General features: G+C 45.8%; 1 protein-coding gene across 2 annotated transcripts in view; it reads right to left on the reverse strand.

The window, feature by feature from the left end:
• The window catches only part of LTBP4 (latent transforming growth factor beta binding protein 4), a 273,052-nt gene that overhangs the window by 139,813 nt on the left and 106,691 nt on the right, over window positions 1-26,548 (reverse strand). For both annotated transcript variants that reach the window (XM_077285558.1, XM_077285559.1), the window contains exon 5: window positions 20,611-20,772. In XM_077285558.1, coding sequence (XP_077141673.1) covers window positions 20,611-20,772 — 162 coding nt within the window. The remainder of the gene's footprint in view (window positions 1-20,610; window positions 20,773-26,548) is intronic.

The raw sequence follows: 26,548 nt of genomic DNA on the forward strand, positions 1-26,548 counted from the left end.
GGTCCTGTACCTCATTACAACTGTGACATTCCACCCATTCCACCAAATTATGCCCACTGGGCGAGTAAGTGAGCACATGGAAACTCAGAGACGCCCAACGTGTGGTTTCCATGTGCAGGCACCCTCCCTATAGGTTACGTTATGTATCTGATTGGCTTAAAGGGAGGAACCCATGTTGTGTATGGTGTAGGGCAGAGGGGCGACATAGCTGGCGGCCAGCCCATCACAGTGTCGGAGCGGCTGAGTGGTACCTCTCCAGCTATGAGCTCACACTGCTGATATTCCACAAGGACACAGCGTGTGTTATATCCAGCTAACAAGTGGGTAACATGAAAGTCTTCTCCTACGTGCTCGGAGAGTATGAGCTCTGTAGTTAATAAACTTCACACAGACATCAAAAATAAACTTGAGACCCTGATTTTGGACGAAGCAGGAGATTGGAATATGTTGGGTGCAGGTGGTGGGGATGTAACAAAGTTTAGTAATGCAAAAATGATGTTCAAACAGATATTAGAAATTTTCATCTTCACCTTAAATGGCGTCAATTTCGAGAATTGGGAGATTTCAGTTTTTAATCCTCTAACCTTCTCTTGCTTGTCACCGTATCCCACCCAAAACGTGAAATAACAGTAATTACCGTTTAACAATCTAAAACAGATGTCTGCACATATATATTAAACCTCTCGCTAGGGTTGCGCATTGGCCAAGCAATCGTGGTTACAGAGGATATCACCGCAGTACACTTACAGTATACTCATCTCTGGTGTAAGCGCCATTCCAGCGAAGTCGGCAGTCACTCTCCCGAGGTCCGCATCACGTCGTTCTCTCACATGATCCCTGCATCTAATCAGCGCTGGGTTCACTCTCCCCACCTTTGGACGTATCAGGCATGAAGAGATGGTGAGAGAACCTCCACAGCTCTGACTTCCTCTTGATGTCAGATTTGTCCAAAGGAGATTGAGTGAAACCAGTGCAGGGATTGTATGCCATAACGTGAGCCCCGAAAAGAGCGAGGGCCAATACCCCTGGAATGGCGCCGGCACCAGAGTTGAGTATAAGTGTTGTTATTTTGCTGGGGGCAACATGCTGACTGAGATGGGATTGTAGCAATGTCCAAGAAAGGTAAAAGGATCCAGTTTCCATTATATATATATATATATATATATATATATATATATATATATATATATATATATATATATAAAACTAGCTATTGAACCCGTTCTACGCCCGGGTGGCGAGCTTTTATATTGGTATATGGTCTCCATCCTGGTATGTCCTGCTCCATCCTGCGCCCCCAACCTGTCATGTGCTGCTCCCACCCTGCGCCCCCATTCTGTCATGTGCTGCTCCTGTCCTGCGCCCCCATCCTGTCATGTGCTGCTCCCATCCTGCTCCCCCATCCTGTCATGTGCTGCTCCCTTCCTGCACCCCCATTCTGTTATGTGCTGCTTCCATCCTGCGCAACCATTCTGTAATGTGCTGCATCCATTCTGCGCCCCCATTCTGTCATATGCTGCTCCCATCGCTCTCTCCGGCTCTACTACCTGAGTGCGGCTCTACTACCTGAGTGCGGCTGTACTGCCTGAGTGCGGCTATACTGAGTGCAGCTGTACTGCCTGACTGCGGCTATACTGAGTGTGGATGTACTGCCTGAGTGCGGCTATACTGAGTGTGGCTGTACTGCTTGAGTGCGACTTTACTGACTGCAGCTGTACTGCCTGAGTGCAGCTGTACTGAGGGCGGCTGAACTGCCTGAATGCGGCTGTACTGAATGCTGCTGCATTACTGCTCGAGTACGGTTGTGCTGAGTGTGGCCATACTGAGTGCAGCTGTACTGCCTGTGCGTCTGTACTGAGTGCGGCTGTACTGCTTGAGTGCGGCTATACTGGGCGTGGCTGTACTGCTTGAATGCGGCTATACTGAGCGTGACTGTACAGTATGAGTGCGGCTATACTGCCTGAGTGCGGCTATACTGAGTGCGGCTGTACTGCCTGAGTGTGGCTATACTGAGTGTGGCTGAACTGCCTGAGAGCAGCTGGCTATACTGAGCGTGGCTGTACTGCATGAGTGCGGCTAAATTGAGTGTGGCTGTACTGCCTGAGTGCGGCTATACTGAGAGCGGCTGTACTGCCTGAGTGCGGCTATACTGCGCGCGGCTGTGCTGCCTGAGTGCGGCTATACTGAGCGTGGCTGTACTGTCTGAGTACGGCTATACTGAGCGCAGCTGTACTATCTGAGTGCGGCTATACTGAGTGTGGCTGTACAGCCTGAGTGCGGCTATACTGAGCGTGACTGTACTGTCTGAGTGCAGCTGTACTGTGTGAGTGCGGCTGTACAGTGTGGGTGCAGCTGATTGTGGCTGTACTGTGTGAGTGCGGCCGAGTGTGGCTGTACTGTGTGAGTGCGGCCGAGTGTGGCTGTACTGTGTGAGTGCGGACGAGTGTGGCTGTACTGTGTGAGTGCGGCCGAGTGTGGCTGTACTGTGTGAGTGCGGCCGAGTGTGGCTGTACTGTGTGAGTGCGGCCGAGTGTGGCTATACTGTGTGAGTGCGGCCGAGTGTGGCTGTACTGTGTGAGTGCGGCCGAGTGTGGCTATACTGTGTGAGTGCGGCCGAGTGTGGCTGTACTGTGTGAGTGCGGCCGAGCGTGGCTGTACTGCCTGAGTGCGGATAAATTGAGCGCGGCTGTACTGCCTGAGTGCGGCTATACTGAGAGCGGCTGTACTGCCTGAGTGCGGCTATACTGAGCGCGGCTGTACTATCTGAGTGCGGCTATACTAAGTGTGGCTGTACAGCCTGAGTGCGGCTATACTGAGCGTGACTGTACTGTCTGAGTGCGGCTGTACTATGTGAGTGCGGCTGTACTGTGTGAGTGCGGCTGTACAGTGTGGGTGCAGCTGAGTGCGGCTGTACTGTGTGAGTGCGGCCGATTGTGGCTGTACTGTGGGAGTGCGGCCGAGTGTGGCTGTACTGTGTGAGTGCTGCCAAGTGTGGCTGTACTGTGTGAGTGCGGCCGAGTGTGGCTGTACTGTGTGAGTGCAGCTGTACTGTGTGAGTGCGGCCGAGTGTGGCTGTACTGTGTGAGTGCGGCCGAGTGTGGCTGTACTGTGTGAGTGCGGCCGAGTGTGGCTGCACTGTGTGAGTGCGGCCGAGTGTGGCTGTACTGTGTGAGTGCGGCCGAGTGTGGCTGTACTGTGTGAGTGCGGCCGAGTGTGGCTGTACTGTGTGAGTGCGGCCGAGTGTGGCTGTACTGTGTGAGTGCGGCCGAGTGTGGCTGTACTGTGTGAGTGCGGCCGAGTGTGGCTGTACTGTGTAAGTGCGGCTGAGTGTGGCTGTACTGTGTGAGTGTGGCCGAGTGTGGCTGTACTGTGTAAGTGCGGCTGAGTGTGGCTGTACTGTGTGAGTGTGGCCGAGTGTGGCTGTACTGTGTAAGTGCGGCTGAGTGTGGCTGTACTGTGTGAGTGTGGCTGTACTGTGTAAGTGCGGCTGAGTGTGGCTGTACTGTGTGAGTGCGGCAGTAAAGTGTGAGTGCAGCTGTACTGTGCACAGCGGAGGGCCCACTCGTGTCACTGGTCACATGGTGGTTGACATCATCGAAGGTCCTGGAGCTCCGCTGGGATCTACATCTACCCTGACCAAAGCTGCAGAGCATGGAGCCCCCATAGCCGGTATATTGGGGGGGGATAAAAGGGTGTGTGGAGCCCCCATGGCCGGTATATCGGGGGTATGCAGGGGAGCACGGAGCCCCCATGACCGGTATAAGTAAGTTCGGTTACGTCACTCTGGTCCAGACTGCGCAGGCGCGTGCGTCGCGCTTGCACAGTCTATAAAGGCTTCGGACAGAGTGACGCTCCCACCGTTATATTATAGATATCTAATTTTATATAATCCAATAAAAAAGTGAAAAGTATATGCAGCTCCCCAGAGTCCTGGTCGTTGCAGTTATGTCATTCTTCCACCAGGGGGAGTGATATTACGTCTGAAGGCAATAAAGGAGATCTCTTTACCAGGTATCACAAACCACACAACACACTTCACACTCCAGGCCGCCAGGGGGAGCTACGCTCCTATCTATTAGGGCACTCCTCACAATTAGGTAAAACTGGTAGTCTGGATAGGAAGTTAGGCAGAAGCTGGCTGGAGCGAGTTCCAGTCAGATCCAGACTGCGGTCTGAGGAGGACGAGGGTCCACGGAGCTGTGCCTGCCCCACGTGCGGCAGCATCCTAAGAAAGAGACATTAGAAGAGAAGTGTATTGCAGAGGGGGAGAAACTAAGTCATAGCAAAAAGGGAGAGAAAACCAGAAGGAGTTCTGCCCTGTAAAAGGCTGCCTCCTACTGAGGCGCAGGAATCCGGTAGCCAGAACACCGAGGGAGTAAGGATCTCTACGCTTTACTTCAGAGACTGGCAGGACAGCTAATTCCACGTTGGCTGCCCGACCTTATACCCAGGAGGCATGGTGGCAAGTTGTGGGAGCCTGGGCATGATAGAGTCCCTGTAAAAAGCCTCAGGCCATCAGTCATACGGGTTTGTCCTATCCTATCCATCAGGGGGACAGAGAGAAAGAGACTTAACATCTACAATAGTTGTGAGGACCTTACCGAGAAGCTCAGCAGGGAGGTACTACAACACCCAGGTGCTAGAGGAAAGCTACTGATTTCCACCTGGATAAGGGGACTCTGGATTTGCCTTCAGACCGGCCGGAGCCTGCCTACCCTGTGGTCTGTACCCTGGACTGTGGATGCTGAAGCCTTCTGTAAAGGTAAAGAGACTGCAACCATGTGTCCTCGTTCTTCACTGCGCCTCACACCATTCACCATCTACACTCTGGGAAGCCCTGGGGATACACTTCACCTGTGGGAAGGTATACCATCTAGCTGCCATTACATCACCCCAGCGAACCCCTAAGCAGCGTCGGTCACCCTGACCGAATACCACAGGTGGCGTCACGAACATTATCCCTTTAAAGACCTTTCCCCCATTTACAACGGACATTCCCTAGGGCCACGGACCGGGTCAGCCACCGTGACATCCCCACCGAGAACCGTAGGACCTGGTACCGAGTACCCCATTGCCCTACTGGGGGCGCTCCAACTATTTTGGCGTCACGAACAGGATCTACTTAAGCCAGAAAATCGGGTCATGTGCGCCTCAGAACTGTGCCAGAATTGTATTTGAACTGTGTTTCATTGCTGAACTGTGTATTGCAAAAGACCGCCAAAACTTCCCGCCAAAACCGTCGCCATTACAGCCCTATGTGGCGTGCAAGAGGAGTGGGGCGTGTCATCGTGGGCGTAGCCTGGAAGAACGGCGCGAAAGTGAAGCCAGCCCCTCACAGATACTACTATGTCCGAGAGATATGCCCGTCAACAAGAAAGGTCTGCCTCCCGGTCTGGGATGGTGGAATAAGAAGGAATCGCCCTCCGGAAGAAGAGGAGCAAGAACCACTGGACGCCATTAGGCAGAACCTGGTTGGCAACATGGCGAGTGGAGGTCGCCCGGAAGAGGGGGAGAAGACCCGCAGCTGTCCCGGCCAATGGGGAACAGAGCAAAACCCTACCAGGCTGTATGAACCACGAGGTTCTTGGAGCGGAAGTGGATGAGCTGTGTCGGCAGCTCCGGAGCTTGTGGCATCGTGCGACCACGAGGAGCAGCGGCGCAGCCAGCTGCCGTAACCCCAGCCTGCAAAAGAGGAGACTGGCACCGGAGATGCCGCAGAGGCAGGTAATGACACCGACCCTGCCCCGGTAGCCGAAGAGTCCCTGCTAGTGGCCGTAGACTCACCACCACCCGGCCGGGTGTGTAGCCGCCTAGAGTGGGAAAGGCCCTGGGAGACCCTAAAAACCTCCGACGTCCCGCTGCAGCCCACTAAGCAGACGGTGGACATCCAGGGACAGTGGGTGACATTTAAATGGACCCGCGCCACCACCAACCTAATTGGTTTCCTGGAGAGGGCCAGCTGGAGGGAGAAAAGATCGAGGTGGTCAGGCTAGCGGAATACCAATGCCAGGAAACCCTCCGGCAAGAGCAGAAGGAGAGGGAGGCAGAGCATCGGCGCCAGGCTGACCGCAAAAAAGACTTACAAGCTAAAGCTCGGGCCAGGCAGATGAGTCAGGAGGACTGGGGCCCGCAGCGTTACGGAACTGTCGTAACCTTTCGCCTGCAAGGAGGCTGGGGCTTTATTAAGGAACCAGGCCTCTATCCTGAAGTATTTGTGAACCGGCGTGATGTGGAGGCACACCTCATGGAGGGACACCCAGGCCGGGATCTGTACCCAGGTGACCGTGTCACCTACATGCGACATTGGGGGGACAAGGGATGGTACACCCTCCATGTCCACAAGTACAAACTGGAAACCACCGCATCGCCATCTCACAGCCCTGATCTCGCACCAAGGGAAACACCGCAAGCTCCACCCGAACAGGTGACCCCCTGCACCGGTCACCATGTGTTCCAAATGCACCCAAACTACGGTGGCACGGAGGACTGTCAGCACACAGACCCCCATCCAGAGTGCGGCCGCACTCTATGTAGTACCAGGTAGTTGTCAGTATCCACAAGGACTACCCCCGCCGTTACTACCTCCAGAGCTATTCAAAGAAACCTCGAAAAACCGAAAAAAAAAAATGTAATAGTTTAAAGACATTGCCTTTTCTTTCCTGCCTTTGAACCCATCCAGGGTTATGCCTTAAAGGGGCCCTCCTCAGTTATAGGAGGATTCCAAGTTCTGCACCTGTTTTGCACAAGTTCATCATGGCCTTAAAGACTGTAGGAACATGGACGGTGAATGATTCCTGAACTGCTTGTAAATAGTTTGCACCTTCTTAAAGGTGCTCCCTACTGGTTTTACAAAGGAGGCTTTTACAGAGACTGCCTCTTAACAGAAACTGCTGTTAAATTTGCTGTAAAATAACTTTGCTTTACAGACCTGAAGAAAAACCCGTTGGTGTGGGAGAATTCCGGGTCAGGATTACACGTCTTGTAGCCCACCCAAGACCAACATTCGGAGGTTCGTCACGGGTTCCTCGCATCACGTCGCCTTTAAATAAACTTGAATGCTGATGATGTGATTGTTTGCACTACCTCAGAAAAAGACTTGGATTTTCTCTTAAAGGGAATGTTGAAGTATTGCACTTTGCGCAAATAAAGTTAAAAATGTAGGTTTAAAATAGTAAGATGTTTGATAATGCACTGTTGAATAAAATAAAGGGAGCTTGTCGTGGAACATCAGCTAGGAGGAGATGGTACGTAAGGAGAATAGCTGAGCAGGCATGAGAGTCTGTAGCTCCTGGTAGCACTGTTAATGTACTTTGAGAATAAAATGTTAAATGATGCACTTTAAATAAAATTGAGGTTTTATGTGAGTAAATTGAAGAAAAATGCAGTGAACCCGTGGGGGATGGTAGACAGTCCTGCATGTGTAGAAGAATAAAGAAATGTTGATTTGCACTTTGAGATTTTATGATAGCACACCCTTAGAGGGTAATTGCACCTAGTAGTTAATAGATAGTATACCTGTACGGGTAGTTATACTTTAGATGAGCAAGCAATTGTAAATATGTTCCTATTTGTAACGTTCAAGTGTTCTTACCTCCCATAAAGGGAAGCACAGTTTAATTAACTTGTTTTATAGCATTTCAAAAATTTTGCATGTCTTTTGCTAATGTATTGTTGTTTTCTTTTCGCAGTCCGGGAGTACTGGATTTAACGGGGGGGAGTGCAGCGCCCCAGAGTCCTGCTCGTTGCAGTAATGTCATTCTTCCACAAGGGGGAGTGATATTACGTCTGAAGGCAATAAAGGAGATCTCTTTACCAGGTATCACAAACCACACAACACACTTCACACTCCAGGCCGCCAGGGGGAGCTACGCTCCTATCTATTAGGGCACTCCTCACAATTAGGTAAAACTGGTAGTCTGGATAGGAAGTTAGGCAGAAGCTGGCTGGAGCGAGTTCCAGTCAGATCCAGTCTGCAGTCTGAGGAAGACGAGGGTCCACGGAGCTGTGCCTGCCCCACGTGCGGCAGCATCCTAATAAAGAGACATTAGAAGAGAAGTGTATTGCAGAGGGGGAGAAACTAAGTCATAACAAAAAGGGAGAGAAAACCAGAAGGAGTTCTGCCCTGTAAAAGGCTGCCTCCTACTGAGACGCAGGGATCCGGTAGCCAGAACACCGAGGGAGTAAGGATCTCTATGCTTTACTTCAAGGACTGGCAGGACAGCTAATTCCACGTTGGCTGCCCGACCTTATACCCAGGAGGCACGGTGGCAACTTGTGGGGGCCGGGGCGTGATAGAGTCCCTGTAAAAAGCCTCAGGCCATCAGTCATATGGGTTTGTCCTATCCTATCCATCAGGGGGACAGAGAGAAAGAGACTTAACATCTACAATAGTTGTGAGGACCTTACTGAGAAGCTCAGCAGGAAGGTACTACAACACCCAGGCACTAGAGGAAGGCTACTGATTTCCACCTGGATAAGGGGACTCTGGATTTGCCTTCAGACCGGCCGGACTCTGCCTACCCTATGGTCTGTACCCTGGACTGTGGATGCTGAAGCCTTCAGTAAAGGTAAAGAGACTGCAACCATGTGTCCTCGTTCTTCACTGCGCCTCACACCATTCACCATCTACACTCTGGGAAGCCCTGGGGATACACTTCACCTGTGGGAAGGTATACCATCTAGCTGCCATTACATCACCCCAGCGGACGCCTAAGAAGCGTCGGTCACCCTGACCGAATACCACAGGTGACGTCACGAACATTATCCCTTTAAACACCTTTCCCCCATTTACAACGGACGTTCCCTAGGGCCACGGACTGGGTCAGCCGTGACATCCCCACCGAGAACCGAAGGACCCGGTACCGAGTACCCCATTGCCCTACTGGGGGCGCTCCATATACATACGTTGCAAAAGGTTGAAGTGAATACCCTCCATAAACACCAACGCATTTTGAACACTACAGCATAACAAATCCTGGTATAAGGTCTAAGTAATGAACAACACCTTTAAGGAATGCTTGCATGATTTATTCACATTGCATTTTTTGCCATGATTTTCAGGAAATGCAAAACTCATCCAATAAATTTACAAAGCTACGTGCACACAGCTTACTTTAAACGCCAAAGCAGTCACCAAATTTTCCCAGACGAAGCTGTAGTTGTTTTTCGTAAGCCACTTTGCCGGTGACTCTGCTGCTGTTCTCGCGGAAGTTCTTACTCCATATTCTAACAAAAGCCGCCTGAAAAATGAGCATGTCTCTTCTTTTAACGGCTCCAGGGTTTAGGACTACTAGAAAACTTGTAGTTTTTGACAGTGTGAAAAACTCTCACCGTGAACATATCCTTAGATTGGTTTATACCTCACAGTACACGGTATTTATTTGCCACTCGAAATCTGTGGCAAGTGAATACTGTATTTCCTTACAAACAGCTTTAAGAACACCTGCGAGCCAGTTATCTATCTATGCATATAAAATGTGTCCGATGTGTCTGAAGACGGGGCGTAATCCAGTCCAAGTATTAGGCCGGCATCACACTAGCGAGTTTTATGGACGTATGAGCGCAGAAAATATGTCCAGAAAATAAGCATTGCACACGGCCCAGTGATTCTCTATGGGGCAGCTCCTATCTGCCGTATATTACCCATCCGTAATATACGGTATGTTACGGCCGTAGAAAATCGCAGCATGCTGCGTTTGTCAGCGTATTGTGCAAAAAATCTGCCAATGAAAGTCTATGGGGGCGAGAAAATTACAGATTACACACGAACCATGCGTGTGACGTGCGAGAAATACGCACCGGTGTTCTATAGAAAAGCCGGCAATTCACCGCAGTGTACAGTAAAATCACACTGACAGAATAGAATAGGTAGAATAAATGTGTACACATAGAATAGGTATATATATATATGTCAGTGAGACACACACACACACATATATATATATATATATATATATATATATATATATATACATATATATATATACTGTATATATTTATATTTAATTCAGCACTAGATTGCAGAGAAGCCGGTAATTCAATTGCCAGCTTTTCCTATCTCCTTCACAAACCCGACATGATATGAGACATGGTTTACATACAGTAAGCCATCTCATATCCCTTCTTTTTTTTTTGCATATTCCTCTTTACTAATGTAAGAAGTGTATGTGTGTTAAGTTTGGGGGCTCTAGCTATTAAATTAAAGGGTTAAATCCTGGAAAAAATTGGCGTGGGCTCCCCCGCAATTTTCTCCGCCAGAGTGGGAAAGCCAGTGACTGAGGGCAGATATTAATAGCCTAGAGAGGGACCATGGTTATAGGACCCCCCCTGGCTAAAAACATCTGCCCCCAGCCACCCCAGAAAAGGCACATCTGGAAGACGTATTTGCATATGCCCAGTGTGACGCCGGCCTTAATCTGAAGACGGGGCGTAATCCAGTCCAAGTATTAATTCATATTGTCATGATGTGAACTTCACTCCTATGGAATTTCCTTTGAAACCTGGAGATTGTCTTCTCACCTGGTGTCCAGTACAGCTGGAGTCAGTCTTTTCTAGACAACTAGACTTTCTTCCACCTTTATTACCATAATTTTTGTCTGACCAGAGACATACTTCCATGACTTCTCCCTTCGGGCCTACCTGACATCTATAAATATATCAGTGAACCTGTCCAGGCATTAACATTGTGAAACCTTCTTCTCGAGGCATTCTGATGATCAGAGAAAACTTAGGTAAGGATCATCTCCTCAAGATAATAAAATAGCTCAATCTCTGGAGAATGCCAATTTTCATCAATGATAGACCCCGGATGTCATTTCAGGACATAGAAGAAAACAAAAAGGCCTCACACAAGAATTGTACTATTTTTTCTTTTACAGGGCAGCCTTGTAGGTAGTGTTGGCAGAGATTCTCAAAAATTGACTGAAACTTGGCAGATAGAAAGACACAAGGGCTCAACCTTCGTGTGTGTTTTAATCAACTCTTTGTCACGGGGAGACTAGGTGAGCGAGCTAAAAACCCGGGCCCCTGCAGTTTCCCTGAGACTAGGGAAATCCTGACTGACCCTCTACCTGGAGTTTACACTGATGGTGTGCATGTCCAGGCCTCGACCCTCGCCCTAACTCCTGTTTTAACCCTAGGCTGATACCTCCGCCCTCCACCCAGTGAAGAGGTTATATTCCAATACCCACAGTTAGCACAGACAAGGATAAAGGAAAATATACACCACGCCGCAGTCACTCATGAATACACTATAAATGTGCAGGGCAAAATAAATACAAATATAGGAAGGAGTAAATAAGACAGAGGAAAATACACCACCAGCAACGAATCTCCAACAACCAGCTCTCCACTCCAGACCGAGATAACAACGCACAAGACAGAAGCTATAATCGGCGATGCCCAATGAACAGGAGAACTATTTAAAGGCCATGGGCATGGCCCAGCTTCCAATCCGAGGATTAGGTCAATTAACCCCGGAACAGCTAGATAAAATCTAGCAGACGCCAATGAGCAAATAGTGGTCAAAAGCGGAATTACCGCTGTCTGTCGGACGACCTGGTCTGAACAGCGTCCGACATGACACTCTTTCTTCAATAAATAGAATAACTGGAGAATAGAAAAGTTTTCTTTAAAGGAGTTATTAGTGAGTCGTTATACCTCACTCCCTTTTTCCTGGCTTTTGTGAGTACCTCAAGGAGATGGAAACATCTCACAATGTTCTTGAAGAGTGTAATTATGTCCCCAATGCTCCTGGGCTCCAATATAAAGCCATTTGTAAAACTGGTGTCTTCTTGGAGCGAGGTCACTGGGATATCCAAAAAAATGTGTGCACATGTGCAACTGTTACCCCTGCACCTTCAAAACCTCAGCTGTAATGTTCTTGACCCTTAATTATAAGACTCCCTTAGATGTCCTTTTTCCTCGAAGTCCTCTACACTTTCCTAACTGAGTAGGGTAGGTAATCTTTCATGAAAATATTGCAGTCATAAACGTTCTGAAAGAACTTCATACACCTTACATCTTAGAAAAAAACTTTTTTTTCTTAAAGAGTTGGTCTGGCTCACATATGTCTTATTGCGACATATGGATATAATAAAGACCTACAACTCTACTTGGGACACTTTTTATTAGCCAAAACTGCTAGAAAGAGACTTTTTCTGTTTTGGGAGTACCTAGTTTGCTAATATATCACACCATGAAGATGAATCACCCACCTCCCTAGCAATAAAAGCTGTTTCAGCTGGAAAGTCCTTCAAAATCTGATGACTCTCAATCACCTCCTCGTTGATGGACCTCTTTAATGCAAGAGTGTTGTCCAATCCAAAAATTGAAAAATTGGACACCAGGCTATTGAAACAATTTTTACACACTTTAGATCTCATCTGTTTATTAGTAATTTGCACCAGTTTGGGCCCCGAAGGTCCATCTAGTTCATCCCCTTCTCTATCGCTAGATTGTGTAGAATCCACAATGCATCCAGCCTTTTTTTAAAAGGTTTTGCATTCCACATACTGACTGCTCTAACTGTAAAGAAGCCTTTCTATTTGGCTGCTGGAATCACTTTTCTTCCTCACATAATGTATGCCCTCTGGTCCTCTGTAAGATGTTTGGAAAGAATAAGTCATGTGCCTGTCCTTTGTATTGACCAAACAGGTAATTATACATATAAATGAGATCGCCTCTGAGCCCTTTTTTTAAAAATAAAAGCTAAAGAAGCCCAACTTTTCCAACTTCCCATCATCCGTCCCATGTAATAATCTAGTTGCTGCCTTTGAACGGACTCTAATATCCAGATATCCTTTTTAAAATCTGGAGCCCAAAACTGGATCCCATATTCAAGATGTGGCCTCACAACTGATTTATAGAGAGGTAATAATACATATGGATCACAGAATTTTCTCTCTCTCTTTTCATACCCTCTTAAAATCTTAAATTACAAAAGAAACGGAGAAGTGTGTCCAAGGTATAATGTATAAAAGGGCATAAATTTATTCAGTAGACCAAAGAAAACATATATCAATACATGTAATATAAAAATGAATCAGTTTCATAAAATTTCAGAGAAAATATCAGGTAGAGAATGGCAAAAACATCAATACTACATCAAATAGTGTATTTTTTTCTCCATAATAGGAAAGTGCACAGTGGGTATGTTATCCTATGAGTCATTGTAGTATAGTGGGGGGAAGGAGTTCTAACAGGACTCCATTAGAAGTCAGTACTTGGCATCAGAAAGCTCCTGTAAACCCTCCCCACCCCATTAAACAGACTCTTACCCATTATAAGATGTAGGAGAGACAAGCCACCAGCCCCAACGCACGTTTCGTGATGGCTTCCTCGGGGGTCTATTGGATAACCGCTTCTGTATAAAACCTGGTATCTTCTGGTTTTGACTCACAGTTTACTCCTACCGAGGCTCCTGTCCTGCCCTCTGGCCATCACACCTGATTCCTGTAGTACTTCTGGTTCTTTATTGACAATACTATGGTAATTTCCTGAGGTATGTGCCATCTGAACTGTTTTCCATGACTATACGGTTTCATCTCCTTCTAAGCTATCTACTACCACCAGTCAGCAACCATTTTGGGCACTGTGACCTGGAGATTCTCATTTAAACAAGAACAACTTTCTCTTTGTGAGTCAAGAGTGAAGATCAAGAAATCTTTTGGATTCAGAATGCTAAATCTACAGCGCCTGCGTTAAGGTGGTAAAGGGATCAAGGCAATTACCTATAGCCCAAATCCCCAAAAGGGTTCCCAGCCTTTACAAGCTAGAAACACCAATGATAATACCATTGACAGGGCTGTTTTGGAGGTTAAAATTGTAGGAGGACTGTTGGTGACCAAAGGTCATTCATCCTATGGGAGTTTGGAGGAACTAAAGAGGAGAGAGGATACTGTGTGTAAGTGTGTGTGTATACAATGCTATATATCAACAGTATATAGAGAAAAAAGAGTGCTTAATGGATGGAGAATAGGGAAAAAGTAATATTGCTCATCCTGGGTACCCACAAGAGAGCACTGTTGCGCCTTGAGGTCTTCATGAGGCTCCATGGGTGTAGTTGAGATCTTGTCTATCACAGTGCTTATCAGCGCCTCTGTTGTTCCTCCTGGAACTATATCCACTACTTCTGTAGTGTGTCTCACATTCAGTGTGTGTGTGTGTGTGTGTGTGTGTATGTGTATCATGCAGTGTCTAACATGCAGTGCGTATGTATCATAGGGTGGGGGTGTCCAATACCAGTCCTGCATTATCAGTGCAGTTTCTGAGGCTAGAAATGTAGAAGAACCTTTGGTAACCTCATGGTTATAGTATTTCACCCTAAGGTAGTCTGGAGGAACTGAGGTGGAAAGAGCCTGGTACATCCTCTACAGTGTGTGTATATGTGTGTGTCTGTGTGTATGTGAAACCTGCAGTGTTTGTAGCATGGAATGTGTATGTAATATGTAGTATGTGGGTAGCATGGAATGTGTATGTAATACATAGTATGTGTGTGGCATGGAGTGTGTTTATGTAATATGTAGTATGTGTGTAGCATGGAATGTGTATGTAATACATAGTATGTGTGTGGCATGGAATGTGTTTATGTAATATATATTGTGTGTAGCATGAAGTGTGTGTGTCTATGTGACAAATAGTGTGTGTAGTATGGAGTGTGTGTATGTAATATATGGTGTGTGTAGCATGGAATGTGTATGTAATATATAGTGTGTGTAGCATGGAGTGTGTGTGTCTGTGACAAATAGTGTGTGTAGTATGGAGTGTGTGTATGTAATATATGGTGTGTGTAGCATGGAATGCGTATGTAATATATAGTGTGTGTGTAGCATGGAGTGTGTGTATGTAATATATAGTGTGTGTAGCATGGAGTGTGTGTATGTAATATATAGTGTGTGTAGCATAGAGTGTGTGTGTATGTAATATATAGTGTGTGTAGCATGGAGTGTGTGTATGTAATATAGAGTGTGTGTGTATGTAATATATAGTGTGTGTAGCATGGAGTGTGTGTATGTAATATATAGTGTGTGTAGCATAGAGTGTGTGTATGTAACATATAGTGTGTGTACCATCCATATGTAAAAATACCAGCACTGCAGACAGGCGCTCATAGGTGTAAACATGTCAGCAGTCATCAAACTAACAAAAACGCTCATTCATTGCGCGATTGAATCAATTATGCCTGGACAAAAATCATCCTTCTCAGCAGCACAGCGGCATACATCGGTGCTGTGCTGCCGATAACATGATACCGCATGTGGTACAGAACAATCTAGTAGTGACCACTTGGCCCCCATCATTCTTTGTCAGCCTGTGTAACTAAGCCCTGAAGAACCTGAATATAATCGATCGGCGATCTTTTAACAGTCTGAAAACTTCTTGTGTAAATGTTTCGGTGTGATGGTGCAATATGTTAGCATTTGGGGCCCCACTTAATTGTTGCCCAGGGCTAATTTTTGTTTAAAACTAGGTTTGCTGGTGGGATAAATCTACATTGACCACCGGACTGTTTGGCTCTGATACAATGGCTGACATTTCAGCACCTCTTTGACTTTTCCAGTTTTCTTTTACTACAGTAAATGTAACTGTACACCATCATCTTAGCCGTATCTAAAAGTCAACGTTCATATAAATATAAACGTCATTTTATGCATTTGCATTACATTTCGAAAGCTATAATTTCCGATCTTCCAATGGGACATTTACAATTGTTCTGCTGAATTTAGCTATGTTTGGCATCATAGTGAAGTATGTAATGAGATCAGACATCGCAGAGGATGGTGTGATACCAGTAATGCTGGATACCAGATGTCAGTTTTCATACAATGGAGGAATGGTACTTACTTACATTAAAGTCAAATGTTGTACAACCCCCCTGGAAGACATTTGTTCACCAGCCAAATGTGAAACATCTGGCCACTGCATGATAGAGCGTAACAACGCAACATTCAATTACGATCCATGGAGCGAGTATTAACCAATTACACCGGCTCTAATAATAATTATTTAAAAGCAGGGAATATAGAATAATTGTAGGACCCCCAGAGTAAATATCTATCATACATCCACACTGGGGGTTCTACCACTGTTAACCCCACCAAACCGGATTCCCAAAGTTCTTCTGAAGTGAGCATGTGCGGGCACTGTCTATAGGAGTGGTGATTGCACATGCTCACTACTGCTCCTTTCACACAGAGGACTTTGTCCTTCCCCTTTCTTGTGAATGATGGGGTCTCAGCTAATCCTAGGAATGGGACTTCCAATAAGCAGCTAGTCCTACAGAGACCCGTTCCTTCTCCGAGGTGTCTACAGGGAATCGGGCACAATTCAGACACAGCAGTAAGTTCTATTACCAAAACACATTTATCATTACTATACAAAAGACAAAGCTGCCAATTGTATATATAAATATCCCTCGATCACCCATCGATTCTCCACATCATCCAATACATGGAACACTCTTTAATGTTGGCTTAAGCTCCAGTATTTATACAGAAAACATATCTTCATGTGGATCATTAAAATGTAGTTCCTTTAATGTGGCAACCTGATGGACTGACAATCCTCAAACTTAAAGGGGTTGTCTTTGTCTACTACTTTTATTTTGATAGCCTGTCCTTATGATAGGTTATCAATACCAGGTTGGTGGGGTGCGACACCTGGCACTCCCACCTAACAGATTTTTTAGGTGCTGGGTAGATGTGATCGGTTGTGGAGCTGCACGGCACAGTGGGAGGCTGGTACTTCACATCTGCCTCTGTTCAAATGACCAGAAGAGGCTCTGCAGTACCTAGCTGTGGCCACTATCCAGTTGATGGAGCTATGCTGTTTCGCTCCTCAACTGAGCACATCCAGACCCCGGCACCAGGAGCAGAGCTGATCATTAGGGGTGCCGAGTGTCGCACACCCACCAATCTGATATTGATGATCTATCCTATCGATAGGTCATGAATATAAATGTATTGGACAACCCCTTTAAAGGAGTGTAGATTGTCTACAAAGAACATGTCTAGCTCTGAAGCATTCACCATGTCTGCATATCATAAATATATCCCATTAACTTCAGTGAAAGCATCGTGTAATGCTTCATTTCACCTGTGGTAGCGCTGCAGAAAAATTGAACGCTTGCTGCCACCAGGTTCACCAAGATTGGAACTGATCAGTTGGGATTCTATTTCTGAGATAGGATGTGATACATTTTTATTTGGAGACTCGTCTAACAAAACAGATATAAGACCTTTAAAGAAGCACTCCCATCAAAGTTCTTATCCTCTTAATATACTGCAGTCATCATATTATATAGAACTGTATACTTACAATTGCTCATTTTGCCTTTCTACGCAGTTAATTCTTCTCTTTTCCATTAGATCTATGACATCACGTGATTAGAAACTGACTAACTGAATCCTTCTGAGCTCCATGTAGAAACATGAGGTCAATTTTCCCCATATGAGTCCCTGCAAAAGTCCCTGGCAGGGGAAGGAGTTGAAGAGGGGAATGATAAATGCAGGGACCAGAGACTTACTGTTTCTATACAGAGCGGACAAAAGAGAAGAATTAGCTGGGTAGAAAGGCAAAATGAGCAATTGTAAGTGCACAGTGCTGAATAATATGATGACTGCAATATAATAAGAGGATAAAAACTCTGATGGGAGTAGTGTTTCTTTAATGGCAAACTCTATGTCAAGACATCTCTAGAAAGTCCCAAATTTTCACAATTCCTGACCCTTGTGTTTTCTGGAATTTTATTGGGTGTTCCTACTGGTGCCTCTTACTGTATCAGGAACCTCAAACCTGAACGAAACTTTTCTATTGTGTCCTTTTGGCGTTCATTTGGACTTTAAAAACAATTTGCTATTCTAACACAGTGGGATGTTGTAACAAAGCATAAAGTTCACTTGGGGCACATTGCCCTGCAACACTGCACATTCACTGCTGAGCAGAAGTCTCTAAAGTGCCACTGTGCCTACCCAGGTGTGTGGCTCTATCATGGACTCTCACGGTAAATCAGTATACCATAGAGTACAGTATACATTATTTTTGCAGGATCCACTAGTCGACTACTGTGGTACTCGGAGATTTTTGCATCTAAGCACTTCTGCACTGAGAGTGACCTCCTTAGATAAGTAGTCCCATACTTTTTGCAAATGCCTTCCAAAATATGACTGGTTTCGACATGCTCATGCTCATTTATGTGAATGCTGTTTATTGTGGAATTGTCAGTCCATAATGAGACCTTTTATTCTCTCAACGACTTGTTTATTTCACATCCATTATCCTATACAACCGTTCATGAAACATCCTGCATGACATCATCCCGCTGCACTACACGAATGCTCTTACATGCGATTCTGCCCGCCGCTCTGCTGTATTCCCATCCTGAATTCCTGAAAGGATGTTTTAGCAAGGACAAGGGATATCCTTTTAGACAGGAATTTAAAGGGACATTACTTAATAGCAAAAGTTATAAAACTGCAGATCATAAACAGCTGGTGATAGTATTCACCTGGATCAATGGAAATGTCTCAGAACCAGTGATATGTCAGATAAAGTACTGATCATGTTGGCAGACATCTTTCTTCTAAGACACTTATCTCCACCCAAAAATGGCTACTGAAAGCAGTTTTCCAGTTTCGGATGCAGTTTGTATAACTGTTGTGTTGGTGAAGGGGGCTGGCTGTCAGCCTCTGTTTAATAACTAAGCCAGTCTTCTACTCCATAATGGTTGATGCAGAGAAGGATGATGGTTTAGGTAATGAACTGTTATGGACATCCATCACAGGAAAGAGGAGGAAGTTCAGAAAGAAGTGGAGCCAAGTGCTAATGAGATGATTAGAGTGGAGCAAAAAGATTCACAAGACCCCGGTCCAGTGGCCACCTTGGGGGTCTGTGGCGGTACAGAGCATTGCGAATCTCCTACTACCTACAGCATCCCTGATGCCTCATCCTATTGGCTTACTAATGAAAAGTGGCGCTGCAGATGCCGCAAGAAGATGCTTTCACACATCAGTTTTTTGCCATCAGTCACAATCCATCGAATGTTGAAAAAAAACGGATCCGTCGCAGATCGTGAAAAACTGATGCGATGGATCCGTTTTTTCAACGGATCCGACTAGTTGATCCAGCTAATTGGATCCTAAAAAGATCGGAGCATGCTCAGTTAAGAAAACGGAATCTGTCGCCAGATTCCATCATATGACGGATCCGGCGCCATAGGGTTCCATTCTAGCAAACGACGGATGGCGACGGATCCGTCGCTGTCCATTTTTTGTTTACGGACACAAAAAACGTTACTATGTCCGTTTTCTCCAGCCGCCGGAAAACCAATTTTCGATGGATCCGGCGGAAAATGGATGAAAAGTGAGGCCATCGATCGCAATCCGTCGCTAATACAAGTCTATGATAAAAAACGGATCCGGCGGCAACTTTTGCCAGATACGTTTTTTGTTTTTTTTTTCAAAATTTGCCTGATTGTGACTGATGGCAAAAAACTGATGGGTGAAAGCAGTCTAAGGCCTCTTTCACACTTGCGTCGTTTGGCATCCGTCGCAATCCGTCGTTTTGGGAAAAAAAAGGATCCTGCAAATGTGCTCGCAGGATGCGTTTTTTACCCATAGACTTGTACTAGCGATGGATGGGGACGGATGGCCACACGTTGCGTCCGTCGTGCAACAGATCCGTCGTGTTTTGGCGGACCGTCGGCACGTTCAAGTGAACTTTTTTTGTCCGTCGCGTCCGCCATTTTCTACCGCGCATGCGGGGCCGAAACTCCGCCCACTTCAGAATGGGCAGCGGATTTGTTGAAAAACTGCATCCGCTGCCCACGTCGTGCACAAATTTCGCAACGTACGTCGGTACGTCGGCCCGACGCATAGCGACGGACCCGTACCGACGCAAGTGTGAAAGAGGCCTAAGAGGTTTGCAGTGCTCTGGTCCAGCAGCCACAGACTGCCAACATGCCAATTAGACCAGGGTCCTATCAATCTTTTTGCTGTACTACATTTTAAACATTTTTTGTACTGGTCTTAAAATTTTGGAAAATTGCCCAAAAAAAAAAAAAGTTGTCAAATGTTCCAAATCGAATAGAAATTGTGCAATTTTTTGGCGTCTAATATTAGTGTAAATGCCTTGCAACCATGAGGTGCCAGGAAGAAAAGTGTCTAAGAGCTCATACAAACATCTGTAAACCTTAGTCCGAGCACGTGCTGTCGAGTTCGGGTCCTTGCATTGCAGTTCGCGCTTGGATCGAGTTTTACGGGTGTCTGCATGAGCCCAAAGAGGTTTAGTGAGTTTCACCAAATTTATAATTCTGTATGCACCATTTGGATAAATTTGCTCCCTTCGTGGCGACCCCCTTCGATGCACTCAACCTCCTCCCATGGAGTAAAACTCCTCATACTTAAAGTTGATGAATGCTTCGGCAAACGGGTAAAATGCTGATACTCCTTTATCTGATCGAATATTACTGCGAGTACATTATATCCGAGCCCATAGACATATTATCCATATTCTGTCCATAGCAATAATGACATAGACATTGAGTAAAGGTAGTGCTAGAGGTCTACATAGTAACCTACTGTACTGTGACATAATAAATGAAGTCATACTCACAGGCTCGAAATCCATGTTCTCCGTTGTTCCTGGAGACTTCATCGCTGTAGACGGTGGTCATGTTCCCTTTCTCGCACACGTTAGTGCATCGGTTGTTCACACAGTGCACACGACATATCATAGGTGTGAACATCACTCGGACCTTCTCCACCTGTCCGGAGGCTGGCATCCACCCCAAGCAGCAAAGAGACACAGAAAGAAGAATTAGTTTCCCCTCCATTGTGAGCTCTCACTCCCAGAGGCCCCGGTAGATTGCTAGCTCTTGGGGAGAGAGGGGGGCCTCAGGGAGTGGGGTTTAGTTTTCTTCTTGGGGGCTGTGTTGGTTTTTTTTTTGCAGAGATTATGTTCTTCCTGAACTCCTCCTGCCTCTCACGTAGAAGGAGAAAGGAGGGAGAGATGGTGGTGGTGGTGGTAAGGAGGGGAGAGAGATGTGGGGATCCGGGTACGGGCTCCTTTTGGGGTCTGGTGGTGTTAGACTCCCCTAATATGGGAGAATAGAGACTTGGACTGAATGACACTCTGACTTTATTAGAGCAAAGGAAGAAAAAAAAAAAAGAGGGAGAGTGCGAGAGGACGGATGAGGGAGTGACAGAAAGCGAGAACAGTTACACAGCATGCTGGCTACAATATGAAATGTGGATCAACTAATTAAAAACAGTCACTGGGCACCCATCCAACAACAATGTTTACAAGGGTATCCCGTCAGCCATTACTTGGGATCATGTTAACCCCATTCACTCCCTGCTCCTAAACATTTATTTTACACTCTCGGTGCAGATAACAGCAAGGGCAACATAGATATCAGCATGTTTCCTTCCCAGAGCTGAGTACCGTGATCATTCCTCTCCAATATTACCCACACCGATGCTCCTTCTAACCCTTGGCATTATCCACAAGGGTCAAAGTCTTATTCTAAAATGACACTTCATTCAGTAACACCATGGGCAAGCTCTGGCTACATTAACAAGTGTCATTAATAATAACGATGTCTTCTTATTATACCTTCTCATGTACCAGGGCCCCGGGGCAATTACTACCTCTGCATGCACAGTAGAATGAGCCCCTGATAGAGCATTTGCCCTCGGGTGACATATTTCTGACATTTATGCTGAGCCGAGCTTTATTACATTATTTATAACGGATGCAATGGACCTATTTTGTAATTTCAAAAATTTGAGGAGACCTCTCACTGGATTTTTTTACATTTAAACAGAGTACACTGTGTTCCAAATTATTATGCAAATTGGATTTAAGTGTCATAAAGATTTAATTGTTTTGTTTTCAAATAAACTCGTGGATGGTATTGTGTCTCAGGGCTCAATGGATCACTGAAATCAATCTTAAACACATGTGATAATTGGTTTTCCAGGTGATTCTAATTAAAGGAAAACTACTTAAAAATGATGTTCCACATTATTAAGCAGGTCACAGTTTTCAAGTAACATGGGAAAGAAAAAGGATCTCTCTGCTGCTGAAAAGCATCAAATAGTGCAATGCCTTGGTGAAGGGATGAAAACATTAGAAATTTCCCAAAAACTTAAGCGTGATCATCGTACTGTTAAGAGATTTGTGGCTGTATCTGAGCACAAATGTGTTTGTGCTGATAAAGGCATAATGAGGAAGATTTCTGCCAGGCAAGTTCATCGGATTAAGAGAGCGGCTGCTAAAAAGCCATTACAAAGCAGCAAACAGATATTTGAAGCTGCTGGTGCCTCTGGAGTCCCTCGAACCTCAAGGTGTAGGCTCCTTCAAAGGCTTGCTGTGGTGCATAAACCTACTATTCGGCCACCCTTAAACAGTGTTCACAAGCATGGTTGTATTGGGCCCACACATACATGAAGACTAATTTCCAAACAGTCTTGTTTACTTATAAGTGTTGAGCAACCATGGATGGTCCAGATGGATGGAGTGGATGGCCACCATGTCCCAACAAGGCTGCAACGTCAGCAAGGAGGTGGAGGAGTCATGTTTTGGGCCGGAATCATGGAGAAACAGCTGGTGGGGCCCTTTAAGGTTCCTGAAGGTGTGAAAATGACCTCTGCAAAGTATATAGAGTTTCTGACTGACAACTTTCCTCCATGGTATAAAAAGCAGAAATGTGCCTTCAGGAGAAAAATCATCTTCATGCATTACAATTCACCATCTCATGCTGCAAAGAATACCTCTGAGTCATTGGCTGCTATGGGCATAAAAGGAGATAAACTCATGGTGTGGCCACCATCTTCCCCTGACCTCAACCCTATGGAGAACCTTTGGAGTATCATAAAGCAAAAGATCTATGAGGGTGGGAGGCAGTTCACATCAAAACAGAAGCTCTGGGAGGCTATTCCAACTTCATGCTAAGAAGTACAAGCAGAAACTCTCCAAAAACTCACAAGTTCAATGGATGCAAGAATTGTGAAGGTGATATCAAAGAAGGGGTCCTATGTTAACATGTAACTTGGCCTGTTAGGATGTTTTGGCGTTAAAGAGCTTTTTTGTTCAGTGAATGTGACCTCCTAATGCTGCAAATTCCAAAAATGAGCATTTTCAGTTCTTTAAAACATATCAAATGTTTAGAAATTCTACTGTGCATAATAATTTGGAACAGTGCATTTTGAGTTTTTATTCATTTTGGAGATTATACTGTTATCATTGGGAGGTTTTTTCAATAAAATTCGATGTATACTCTAATGGGTGATTACTTTTATTAGACTGACTGTCATTTCCACCAACCATTTAGGAAAATCCGATAAAAATGTAATTTGCATAATAATTTGGAATATAGTGTACATCCTCTAATTGCCGCTGCTCCACTGATTTTGGAACAGTTTTTCTTTTTCTTCTGTGTCCCTCCCTTCCAAAGTTATGCTGTCCGGTAATAATGCTGTAAAATTTTCCCTTTAACCAACTGGGCGTGTACCACAAAACCTCTTTGGAGTGTGTACTTTTTCCTCCTCTGAGGTTGGTAAAAAAAAACAGGACCACGCCTACAGAGAAATTCTTCTACACATGCTCAGTTGGTTGAAGTGAAATTTTGTACTACTGGGGACATACTGTAACTTTGGAACAGAGGGCACAGATGAAAAAGAAAAATTGTTTCCCAAATCAGCGGGGCAGCCACAGTTCGTGGAGCGTTCTTCTTTAACTGTAAGTTTACATGGGACAGAAAAGCTGCCGATCTTCTGTGCAGATTTGCACACAGTAGCTGGCATGTGAAAAAGATTGTGAAGGATCTCCACAATAAGCTGCAGAATTGATCTGCACAGGAATTGACTTGCAATGCAAATTTTGAAGGGGATGCTGATGACTGACACATTGGTAAAGAAAACCCAAGATGAAAGAAAACAATAACAAATTCCTCCGCATGCTCACAACCACAGTGGGGGAGACTGTCATGAATCCCAATGGCTAGGGGATAGCACAGGACAAGCAAGGTACAAATAAATAACGGACGAGCTCTAGGGTGATGGAACCTGGGCTGACCGCTGCCCTACGCCTGACAAACGCAACTAGAGATAGCCAGGGAGCGTGCCTACGTTGGTTCTAGACGCCACGCACCAGCCTAAGAGCTAACTAGTACTGCAGAGAAAATAAAGACCTCACTTGCCTCCAGAGGAATGAACCCCAAAAGGTATAGTTGCCCCCCCACATGTATTGACGGTGAAATGAGAGGAAGGCACACACATAGAGATGATATATATGTTTAGCAAATTGAGGCCCGCTGTAAACTAGAAAGCAGAACGATACAAAAGGGGTCTGAGCGGTCAGCAAAAAACCCTAATCAAAAACCATCCTGAGATTACAAGAACCCATGTGCCAACTCATGGCACATGGGGAGAACCTCAGTCCACTAGAGCTACCAGCTAGCATAGAGACATAATAAGCAAGCTGGACTAAAAAACCAAACAACTGAAAATCAGCACTTAGCTTATCCTGAAAGATCTGGGAGCAGGTATGCAGGAACTAAACAGAGCACATCTGAATACATTGATAGCCGGCAAGGGAATGACAGAAAGGCCAGGTAAAATAGGAAACACCCAGCCTCTGATGGACAGGTGGAAACCAAAGGCCGCAACCCACCAAAGTCACCCAGTACCAGCAGTAACCACCAGAGGGAGCCCACAAACAGAATCCACAACAGTACCCCCCCCTTGAGGAGGGGTCACCGAACCCTCACGAGAACCCCCAGGGCGATCAGGGTGAGCTCTATGGAAGGCGCGGTGTTGTGAAATTGGATTCTGGGCTCCCCCGGTGGCCACTTGTGGAATTGTACTTGTGTGCATCATCCCCTCTGTTCACCTGCTCCTATCAGGATGTGGGAGTCGCTATATAACCTTGCTCCTCTGTCAGTTTCATGCCGGTCAACAATGTAATCAGAAGCCTTTCTGTGCATGTTCCTGCTACTAGACAACTCCCAGCTAAGTTGGACTTTTGTCCTTGTGTGTTTTTGCATTTTGTTCCTGTTCACAGCTGCTGTTTCGTTACTGTGTCTGGAAAGCTCTTGTGAGCGGAAATTGCCACTCTGGTGTTATGAGTTAATGCTAGAGTCTTAAAGTAATTTCTGGATGGTGTTTTGATAGGGTTTTCTGCTGACCATGAAAGTGCCCTTTCTGTCTTCTTGCTATCTAGTAAGCGGACCTCGATTTTTGCTAAACCTATTTTCATACTACGTTTGTCATTTCATCTAAAATCACCGCCAATATATGTGGGGGCCTCTGTCTGCCTTTTGGGAAAATTTCTCTAGAGGTGAGCCAGGACTGTCTTTTCCTCTGCTAGGATTAGGTAGTTCTCCGGCTGGCGCTGGGCATCTAGGGATAAAAAAACGTAGGCATGCTACCCGGCCACTTCTAGTTGTGCGGCAGGTTTAGTTCATGGTCAGTATAGTTTCCATCTTCCAAGAGCTAGTTCTCATATATGCTGGGCTATGTTCTCTCGCCATTGAGAACCATAACAGCGTGGACCAAATCAGTCGCATGAACATCAGAGGCGACCACCCAAGAATTATCCTCCTGACCATAACCCTTCCACTTAACCAAATACTGGAGTTTGCGTCTGGAAACACGAGAATCCAAGATCTTCTCAACAACATACTCCAATTCTCCCTCCACCAGCACCGGAGCAGGAGGCTCAACCGAAGGAACAACGGGCACCTCATACCTCCGCAACAACGACCGATGGAACACATTATGAATAGCAAACGATGCTGGGAGATCCAAACGAAAAGATACAGGGTTAAGAATCTCCGAGATCCTATAAGGACCGATGAACCGAGGCTTGAACTTAGGAGAAGAGACCTTCATAGGGACAAAACGAGAAGACAACCACACCAAATCCCCAACAAGAAGTCGGGGACCCACGCGGCGACGGCGATTAGCAAACTGCTGAGTCTTCTCCTGAGATAACTTCAAATTGTCCACCACCTGATTCCAAATCTGATGTAGCCTGTCCACCACCACGTCCACTCCAGGACAATCCGAAGGCTCCACCTGACCAGAGGAAAAACGAGGATGAAACCCCGAATTACAAAAAAAAGGAGAGACCAACGTGGCAGAACTAGCCCGATTATTAAGAGCAAATTCGGCCAGTGGCAAAAAAGCAACCCAGTCATCTTGATCAGCAGAAACAAAACACCTCAAATAAGTTTCCAAGGTCTGATTAGTTCGCTCCGTCTGGCCATTCGTCTGAAGATGGAATGCAGACGAGAAAGACAAATCAATGCCCATCTTGGCACAAAACGTCCGCCAAAATCTAGACACAAACTGGGATCCCCTGTCGCCAATGCAAATGCCCAATTCTGAGGGTCGCCCCGCAGGAAAGATATTACAATCCTGACCTGTTGAGCAGGGTCTCCAGAGGAGCGAGTTTTTAAAGAAAGAAACAATTTACAATTGTTCCTGAAATTCAGGAAGGTAGATCTATCTCTAGAAAAGAACTCTGGAATAGGAATTCTAGGTTC

Source organism: Ranitomeya variabilis, chromosome 2 (genome assembly GCF_051348905.1).
Source record: "Ranitomeya variabilis isolate aRanVar5 chromosome 2, aRanVar5.hap1, whole genome shotgun sequence".
NCBI lineage: Eukaryota > Metazoa > Chordata > Amphibia > Anura > Dendrobatidae > Ranitomeya > Ranitomeya variabilis.